The sequence below is a fragment of the Branchiostoma belcheri genome, unplaced genomic scaffold, assembly GCF_001625305.1.
Source record: "Branchiostoma belcheri isolate BF01 breed outbred unplaced genomic scaffold, Haploidv18h27 scaffold189, whole genome shotgun sequence".
Classification (NCBI taxonomy): Eukaryota; Metazoa; Chordata; class Leptocardii; order Amphioxiformes; family Branchiostomatidae; genus Branchiostoma; species Branchiostoma belcheri.
The window spans coordinates 386,513-396,012 of NW_017803368.1; the positions used below are offsets into that span (position 1 = coordinate 386,513).

General features: G+C 40.9%; 2 protein-coding genes across 6 annotated transcripts in view; one reads left to right on the forward strand and one right to left on the reverse strand.

Annotated features, from left to right (window-relative positions):
• The window catches only part of LOC109467720 (fibrillin-2-like), a 162,390-nt gene extending 155,953 nt beyond the window's left edge, over positions 1-6,437 (forward strand). For 3 of the 5 annotated variants that reach the window (XM_019765767.1, XM_019765766.1, XM_019765769.1), the window contains exons 65-68: positions 478-597; positions 1,779-1,901; positions 3,139-3,247; positions 4,351-6,437. In XM_019765767.1, coding sequence (XP_019621326.1) covers positions 478-597; positions 1,779-1,901; positions 3,139-3,247; positions 4,351-4,993 — 995 coding nt within the window. In that variant the 3' untranslated portion in view covers positions 4,994-6,437. The remainder of the gene's footprint in view (positions 1-477; positions 598-1,778; positions 1,902-3,138; positions 3,248-4,350) is intronic. The other 2 variants (XM_019765768.1, XM_019765770.1) reach the window with 1 other exon arrangement.
• A 494-nt stretch (positions 6,438-6,931) lies between these two features.
• Positions 6,932-9,500, reverse strand: part of LOC109467724 (isocitrate dehydrogenase [NADP], mitochondrial-like) — a 3,429-nt gene continuing 860 nt past the window's right edge. Inside the window, exons 2-3 of the mRNA XM_019765776.1 lie at positions 8,721-8,816; positions 6,932-8,020 (exon numbers count right to left, since the gene is read on the reverse strand). Coding sequence (XP_019621335.1) covers positions 7,939-8,020; positions 8,721-8,816 — 178 coding nt within the window. The 3' untranslated portion in view covers positions 6,932-7,938. The remainder of the gene's footprint in view (positions 8,021-8,720; positions 8,817-9,500) is intronic.

A 9,500-nucleotide genomic window follows, 5' to 3' on the forward strand; every position in this document is an offset into this window, starting at 1 on the left:
AACTTGGACTGAGGCCACACCAATTTAATTTCTTGGTTAACGGATTCACCCACTTCATTTTTTTCTGATTTGCAAATAAAAATAAAAATTCAGAATCAACTGCAAAATGCTCATATTTTGCCCTGAACAGTTGAAAACAGTCCTTTTCTTCCTAGTTGTTACAGTTATTCCATCTTTCAATGCAATGGTATCATTAAAAGTTCAAAATTCATTGTTTAAATTTTGAACCAGCCTGGTGTGTTGACTTCATGGCTCCTATCGTACCATTTTGGGCCATAATAGGATGCCTATGCTAGGCATCCATTTTTCGCCCGCCCGCTCCATTATTTTATCAGAAAAATCCGTTAACCAAGAAATTAAATTGGTGTGGCCTGAGGGGGAAAAAATTGCACTGGCTAGAGCCCTGGTGCAACACATCCTTTCAGCCTTCCTCTCCCCTTTGAATGTTTTGTATGACCCTGAACCTGTCTATTTCAGACGTGAACGAGTGCGATGGGACCCACAGGTGCCAGTCTGGGTGCCAGAACACCGTCGGTGGCTTCCGCTGTGGCTGCCCGCCCGGATTCGTACAACACTACTACTGGAACCAGTGTGTCGGTGAGAGTTGTTCATTTTTTTTTATTGAAACATATAATGACAAGACGCGGTGGCGACACACTCAAGATACACTTATATTCATGTCGCCACCAAACAATACATAATACATACGACAAGCAAAGCACAGATAACATATTGAAATTGAATACAATGATAAATCAATGAACAAGTGAAACTGATATATATAAATGCTGACAGGATTGATCAATAAACCATGTTACAAAAAACGGTTTGATTCCATCAAAAATACCTGGACATGTTGTAATATTTGAATATTGTAGGTTGTTGAGAGAAAAGAAGAACCATTTAAAAGAAAATGTAGCAGAATACCATCAGAAAGATTATCCAAAGTAATAGAACCAACCAGTGTTTTCAAGTTGCCAAAAAGGATATTTTGTTGTTGAGTGTAGTTAGGGCAGTGTTACAAAAAGTGACAAATGTTTTCACATGGGTGACCACAGGAACAAGCTGGGCCCGCAAACCCTTTTCCGTAGAGCGTAATCGGCTGTTTTAATTCTACGTAGAGCGTAGACGGACCGCTCTTACTAATATTCTTGTGTAGAGCGTATTCAGCGTTTTAATTCTACATAATGCGTTGTAGCCACTTGGGATTTATCGTAAAGCGTAATTGAGAGGTTTCCGAATTTAGTGTAGAGCGTTGTCGGGACCCCCCCTGCAGGCCCTCTCCTAAGAGCACAATGTCGAAGCATGTAGTACATGTACCCAGGACCCATGGGTTCCAGGCCGAATGCCCTACTATACCTCATTTTCTGTTCTCTTTATTCTCTTTATTTTGATACCCTTGTGTTTGAGAATTCTATTCCTTAATCTTGTTGACCCCCTAAAATGCTATTTCCTGCATTTTGCAGGGCAAATTTTGCTAGTAAACTAAGTTTACTCTTACTTATGACATCTCTTTGTATATGCTTTTTACATGCTGATTTAAGGATGCCAAAGATTTTGGCAAAATTTTTGTCCATCATGAGCAGCAAACTTCTGTCTAATGACGGAAAGATGGATGCTGGCTAGAACACTGCCATCAAGTCCTTTACAGAACTGAATAGTATGAATGAGGATTACTGTAGTGACATAAGCAGCATGTAAGCCGGTGTGTTACGCCGAAGGGTGGTTATACCGGCTATACCGATACAGATATCCTGTGAAATGTTGTTTTATTCCAGATGACAATGAGTGTGTGAATGGGAACACCTGTGGAGGGGCCACCTGTTACAACACCGTGGGCAGCTTCAAGTGTGCCTGTCCGTCTGGCTACAACTTTGACCAGGCATCGGGAGGCTGCAGAGGTCAGTGACAGACCCTCTTTACAATATCCCATGCCATAGTCTTAAAACATCATCATGGACAAGCAACACTATTGGATTTGCAACCAGCATAGTTAGTCTCCACCAGACTTCTTTTGCGGGGTGAATAAATCGTAGAAATCAGCCTAAAAAGGGTATTAATTGGCCAGAGAAGGTAGCGGGCTTAAGAAGCTCTATCGGAGGGGAAATGGAGCTTCTCTGGCCTGGCTACCTTCTCTGGCCAATTAATACCCTTTTTAGGCCGATTTCTACGATTTATTCACCCCGCAAAAGAAGTCTGGTGGAGACTACAGCATAGTGTGCATCTACCACATACTTGTTTAATTTGGTACTAAAGCTCAATAAGGCCTCTTTTGTATACAATCAGTAGAGAATATCTTAATGTAAATCACAATTTGTTTGTGGTTATCATGGTCACTTCTGAAATGCAAACTTTTCATTATCGTGACCAATAAACTGTTTTTTTGCTGCACCTACCACCACTGCAAACGTATAGTTCCATCAACATTTCCGGAAGCCTGAACATAAAGTGATTTACTTACTTACTTAATACTTACTAGTATCCTCTTCATCTCTTGTGAGACATAAGGCCATGACTATTTTCTTCCTTGTGGATCAGTCCTTGGCCACCTTCTTTGCTAATCGCTAGGACAGTCCCGTCAGGTCATCTGTCACTGTGACAGTTCTTCTCCAGATGGTTTTGGATCTGCCTCTGTGGAAGCCTGAAGTGATCTAAAGTATGCAATATTATGGGGCTTTCTTGTTGTGATACCATCATCACATATACTACTGATACCGATACTGTTTATTCACGTTGATTGGCAGCCATATGCATTGTTGCCTGAATTGCACAACTAATTACATATTAAAAAACTTGAAAGAGATACATTAAAAAGTACAACATTGACGATTGAAATTAAATAGATTTAAAATTCTGTAGGTCAGGTCCATATTAAAACAGAGGCGGACTACTGTTTACAAATGTTGGTTACTGAGGCTTATTGCCTGAAACGGAAAAGATTTCCTCAGTCTTTCAGTTCTGAACTTCGGTATGGAGATGTGGTTTCCATTTCTCAGGGACCGCCGTGTGGTCTGGTGTCTGTCGTAGGGCATCAAAGAATGCAAAGGGCGGTTGGCATCCCGCATTTGCTTGAGCAGAGTTAGAACAAAATGCTCTCCTCTGTGTTGATACTTGTTTCTTCTGCCTTGAACAATGTAGATATCAACGAGTGTGGTTCTCCCAGCAACCCCTGCTCCTTTGGCTGTTCCAACACTGACGGAGGGTACAGCTGTGGCTGTCCACCAGGGTACTTCCGTATCGGACAGGGGTGAGTGAGGTTTACTTCACGATCGGCAGAGAAATACCGGTAGGCCGTAAACAACATGCAGCATACTTTTTTTCAGTGTTCTTCAATATTGCAGAATGTCAACATATTGTTCTGCAGAAATACTTTCTGCAAATATGCCCTCATATTGCAGACAAATCGCACTTGGGCAAACATTTTACATGAAATTTGAAAAAGAGATGCATAACTAGAAAGGAACATTTGCAAAGTAAATGCATAATGTTCTGACCTTCGTATATGGTCTGCTCTGTTAATTCATACTCAAACACATTCACATATATGGTGACAGAAGTCTAAATCCCTCCTACAATAAAATTGCAACATTATGTAACCCAACACCAGTTACTATGGTGAGAGACAGTCTGGTTCAGTCAGCTCAGAAGTCCCTGGAGAAGAAGAAACGTAGAAAAAACAATATGTTTTCCTTCGGTAAACATAATTATTATGTCATAAAGTCAGTAGCAAACACAAAAGCTCTTAAAAAATACCGACACAGTTTAACTCCTAGGCCAAGTTTTTCCAGGCTGCAATATTGAAAATTTCTCTACAAAATGCAGGCTGCTAGCACTAACATTGCAAGCATTAGCCAGCATTGCATACTGCCATGTGTTAAATACAGAACACTGTGCACTTACCAGCATCAAGGACAGGCCTACACTATCATACATAGTGGTGGGTTTTAGTAGTAACCATTCAGCACCAAGGACAGGTCTACACTATCATACATAGTGGTGGGCTTTAGTAGTAATCATTCAGTACCAAGGACAGGTCTACACTATCATACATAGCGTGGGCTTTAGTAGTAACCATTCAGTACCAAGGACAGGTCTACACTATCATACATAGTGGTGGGCTTTAGTAGTAATCATTCAGTACCAAGGACAGGTCTACACTATCATACATAGTGGTGGGCTTTAGTAGTAATCATTCAGCACCAAGGACAGGTCTACACTATCATACATGTTGTTGGGCTTTAGTAGTAATCATTCAGCACCAAGGACAGGTCTAGATTATCATACCATAGTTACATAAGGATTTTGTAAATGTTATTCCTTCAATTTACATGGTCATACACTGTTTTTCAGGCACTGTGTGTCCACTCTGGGGATTGGTCCTATCGGTGGGCCTGGCAAGAGTATAGACAACAGTGGGAAGGACACTTGCTACGAGTGCAACCTCAACAACGTGGAGCATCAGAGAAGAAAGCGAGCGATCAACGGCTCGGAAGAGATTGTTGTCGACGATGGTGATGACAGTGAGGAGGCTACAGAGTCTCCTGACACAGAGGAGCCAGATAAGAACATGATCGTTGAAGACCAGCCTGCGAAGGACGTGAACAATGTGGAAACCAACAAAGACGCTGTGCTGGAGGAAGCCGAGACCAAAAAGGTTGTGGATGGAGTCCAAACTCCCATAGCACTCCGTGTCAAGCTGCACAACGCCCACCCGAAGAGGCGGTTATTGAAGATCCAGCCCGCCTTAGACTACCTGTTAGGCCGAGCCCACTACAAGATTGTAGACGGGAACAGTGAAGGGCTGTTCACGATAGTGGAGGGTCATAAAATCAGCTCCTTGCAGTTTGCCAAAGAGCTGGATACGCCGGGGGTTTACAACCTACAGATCGCCGAGTACATCGATGGCCAAACGAAAGAAGAGAACGAAGCTGTAGAGGAGTTGGAACGTGAAAAACCTTTGTTCATGAGGGTCACAGTACTCATCCTGCAATAATGTACATGTTCACATAGTAGGGCATCTATTTCTGTGCCACTTGTAAATCCTTCTGCTTGGCAGACAAGAAAATAAACATCTTTGTCCACCCTATCTTGCCAAAGCCTATCATTCTCATCATGGGGGTAATTTTTGAAATGAAGCATTGAGAAGAGAACCAAGTGTTCAAAGTCCAGAGTATACAATGTATATTTCTAACTGAAAATGCTGGGCTGTATTAGCTGGTGTCAGATGTAACCAAAAGAAATGCAGTACCGGGCATACAAAATTCCTGGACTAAACCTTTGTCATATTTACTTTACTTTATTCCAATCATTTTGTACACTGCTGAAAAAAAGTGATTTGAAAAAAAAAGACAAAAATATGCAATTTTTTATACCCTCTTAAAGGCATAAAATGTTTACGTATTGTATAAGCCAACAAACTGAGTTTGTACTACCAGGTGAGTTAGTTATTTCTTGTATTGTTGATATAGAAAATGGCAATAAGTTTTGAGGAATCAACTGTGATGTACCTTCCTTGGAAATTCATGTACATGAAGCCTACTTGATAATGAACACTGTGCATCATACCATTGTGTATAAAGCTATGATCATTATCCACCTTAGTGACACAACGTAAGGCCATTGTTCCTACAAGAAAAGGCCAGTTTGTTTTACTGAATATACAATCACGTAGCTTGTCTATGATATATGTTTAAATCAGCTGCTAAGTGTTGTCAGTAGAATGGTAGGGCATTGAATCACGCGATTATATTAGTTACTAGTATTTGCACATCTGGCTTCCAAGGTAGAAAACCTAACAAATGTTTGGAAAAGTTCCTTTTCGAGTCTTGTAACAATCCTCAGTAGATGCTATTTGTATGTATGCAAATAAGGGTGCTTAAACTATAACCTATTGTAGGTTGAATGAGAATCAGTCTTTTAAGTCCACTCTCTAGTCATATCATCATTCACTTGACCATTCTATGAAACTCATAGATAGATGCTTTTGATCATAAAGTGGAAAGGAGTCTTTGCTATGGTCTTCTAAAATAATCCATTGTGGTGCTATTCACACATTTCAGAATGAAATTGTAGATACATGTAGTCAGAGGCAGGCAGATGGATTCAAATGCTGCTTGGTGGACCAAGAAAATGTTGTTTTTGAGTGCACTTTTGTGAGGGGGCAGCTGAAGGTCTAAAAGGTTTCCAAGAATAGTCATTCCGTAAGCACTTTGAATAAAGATGTATGCAATTTCTGCCTTCAGATGGATTGTTGTCTTGCTTGTCTGAGTCTAGTGTGCCTATAATGGCTTATTGTTCCTAATGTACAATTCATCACAAAATATTTACCCAATGAAAAGTAAAATTACTGTGCAAACTTGCTACAAAATGTAATTGCATAGGATGCCTGCAAATGGCTTAAGTGCTATTCTTGGGCCACACCAATTTTATTTCTTGGCTCTCGGATTCGCCTCTTCACTTTTTTTCTGATTTGCAAAAGAAACAAAGATTCTGCTTCTGAATCAACTAAAAAATTGTCATATTTTGCTCCCAACAGTTGAGGAATTTAGTCTTTTCTTCCTATCTTCCTCTATTTGTTGCAGTTTTTCCATCGATCAATGCAATGGTTTGATTAAAGACATTTAGTTAAGAATTCGTTGTTTAAATATAAACCCAGCCTTTTGTGTTGACTTCATGGCTCCTATCGTAGCATTTGGGGCTATAATAGGATGCCTCTATGTGTTTTTATTATTTTTTTTCCCTGTCGCTTCATATTTTTTCTGGAAAAATCCAAGAACCAACAAATTAAATTGGTGTGGCCTTACTTGCACATGTACATGCGGTTTTATGTAGCAAGTAGCCTGAGTGTCAGCCTTGTTAGCTTTCGTCCGCTACCCAAGATCCGCTCCCCAAATGTAGCAACTAGCAAGAATGACGGCTTCAAACAAAGATGCACACTCAAGACTCCTTTATTGGGCAAACAAGTCATGTGGCACAAAACAACACAAACAGAGTGGACGGGTTTGGAGGTGGTCGGGCATTTCATTCCTCACTTTTCATACAAGAACAAGTGCTGGGGACGAGCTCACACCAAGAGAGTATTGTTTCATTCTGGTCATGACAGCTAATGCTCTGTGCATGCAGGAAACCATGTAAGGGCTCGGTGGGGTTTAACAGATTCAATTATAGGGGTGGAAGGACTAAGTTATCACGATTACCATTCGCTACTATGGCAGGTTAGTGAAATTTTAAAGGTGACAATTCCACTCATGACTACCATGCAGACCAATTTTAAGCATGCTGATAACTTCTTTCTTGCAAAGCCATGGTAGATGCTGAGGTTTGGGGTGCTGAGGTTTTGGGTGCTGAGGTTTGGGGTGCTGAGGTTTGGGGTGCTGAGGTTTTGGGTGCTGAGGTTTGGGGTGCTGATGATTGGGGTGATGAGGTTTTGGGGTGCTGATGATTGGGGTGCTGAGGTTTTTTTTTATAGTTAAATCCTAGAAGTAGGACTAGCCAGACTAAACAAGTATCAGTTGGGGTAACTTTTACTGTTCAGGCAGTTGGAATATAGACTAGTACTGGCACATGTGTAACATACACACAATCAACAAACCACATACAGTATTTAGAATTTTCACAGCAATCTTTTTCGCACTCCTAGGTTTAGCACTACAAGTTTTTTTTATCTCCACAATTTCTTCTTGTACACTCTGACATGGCAACTTTGGTGATAAAGAAGTGAGGCAATAATTTAGTATCAACAGCAATTTTTTTTCTTCTCTATTGCTTTACTTTCATGTGTTTTTCGGGTTTTTGCTAATTTAATTGAGGCGGTACACGGTACAGAACTTTTATTTGGAGTTCTACCAATATAGTATACACTGCATACAACACACATGGTTCGGGACAACAGTCCCTTGTGACATGAACTGTTCCACATGAAGCACTGTTTGGTTCACACTAGTTGCCCATCTTCCTCTTCAGTTCTTCCTCTATAGCCTCCAGGAAGTCCATGGTGTACAGGTACTGGCCTGGCTTTACACTGCAGGGACGAGGTGAAACAGAAACAAGTCAGATCCGTCAATAGTTTCATCAGGTTGGTAAGACACTGAGTAAAGAGACTCTTTTTACACAACCAAGTCTTTTATTCAGCCGACGTTTCGGTGACTGTCTGTCACCTTCCTCAGGGCAATTCTGACTGGTTCATAACGCATATGTGTGTAGATATGTAAATATTGTACATTTGGGAATGCATCTGTAGCAGCGACACCTGTGCTGCAATGCGTTGTGTAAAAAGAGTCTCTTCACTCAGGAACAAGTCAGTCACCAAATATTTACCTACGTTACCCTTGTTTTTCTTGCAACACTGTTATGATATTACTATAGCTAATTGTTAATCCAATGCTGATTTTTTTTTTTCATCATCTCAATTTTGTTCGTTGTACCGGTAACATCATTTTAAGCACTGGAGGCATGATAATCAGGGTTCGTGGGCTATCTTAATCATGAAATGCTATTAAATGCATTTTGCGGGACAAATTTTGCTGGTAGACAAGGCCTCTCTTCCATATGTTAACATGTTGATTTTTGTCCACCAAAGATGACAGATTGGGCAAAATTTTTGTCTGTCAAAATTCTGTCAAATGATGGGAAAATGGATACGGGCTATAGCTAGAACATCTTTATCTACTTCTGTCATTATGTCATTATTCGTGTGTGCTTAATATGTCAAGTTAACTCACTTGGCCATGCCTCCGTAGACACATCCAGCCAAGTCCTTGGTCATCTTCCCAGAGTCCACTGTGTCAATACAGGCCTGCTCAAGGGTCTGGCAGAACCTACAACACAAAATACATCCCGGTACTTACAGGCATCCAATGCAATTCCCACGGCAGCAAAACTGGATCTTCAAAGTCAACTTTCTGGCCATTACCGGGTATTCTAAATTTCTAATGTAGTACGTTCAATCAATCCAACACAGCTGTCAGCCATGTTGTGTTTACATTCTGGTAGTTTGCACCCTCCCGAGCAGGGTTAGTGGCTCGGCCCGGAAGTGTCCTCTCCTCTAAACCTGCCAATCTGGATTCGACTTGAGCCTACAGCCCAGGAAGCCTATAACAAGCTGTCAGCCAATTAGAGACACAGCTTTCAATTCTGGAAAGCTAAGGGCAAAGGTCGTTGGGAATCCGACAGCCAATCACGTTACGTCTTACATCGCTGGTTTGGGTTTTCTGTAATCATGCCCGTAGCCAGGGGGGGTTCGGGGGTTCGGAAGAACCCCCCCACAAGGCTCAAAGGTCCACTTTTTATGTAAAGGTCCACTTTTTATGTGAAGGTCCACTTTTTGGTCCACTTTTTATGTAAAGGTCCAAGATTTTTCTTGAAAAGATGGACTGGAATCGTAGAAAAACTACTCCCTTTGTCATTGAATAAAAATTTATCTCTGATTTTTTCTTGGAAATCCTCTCAAAAATGCACGAAATGCCATTTTAGAAGGTTCATTTTTCAAAATTTTCCGGGGT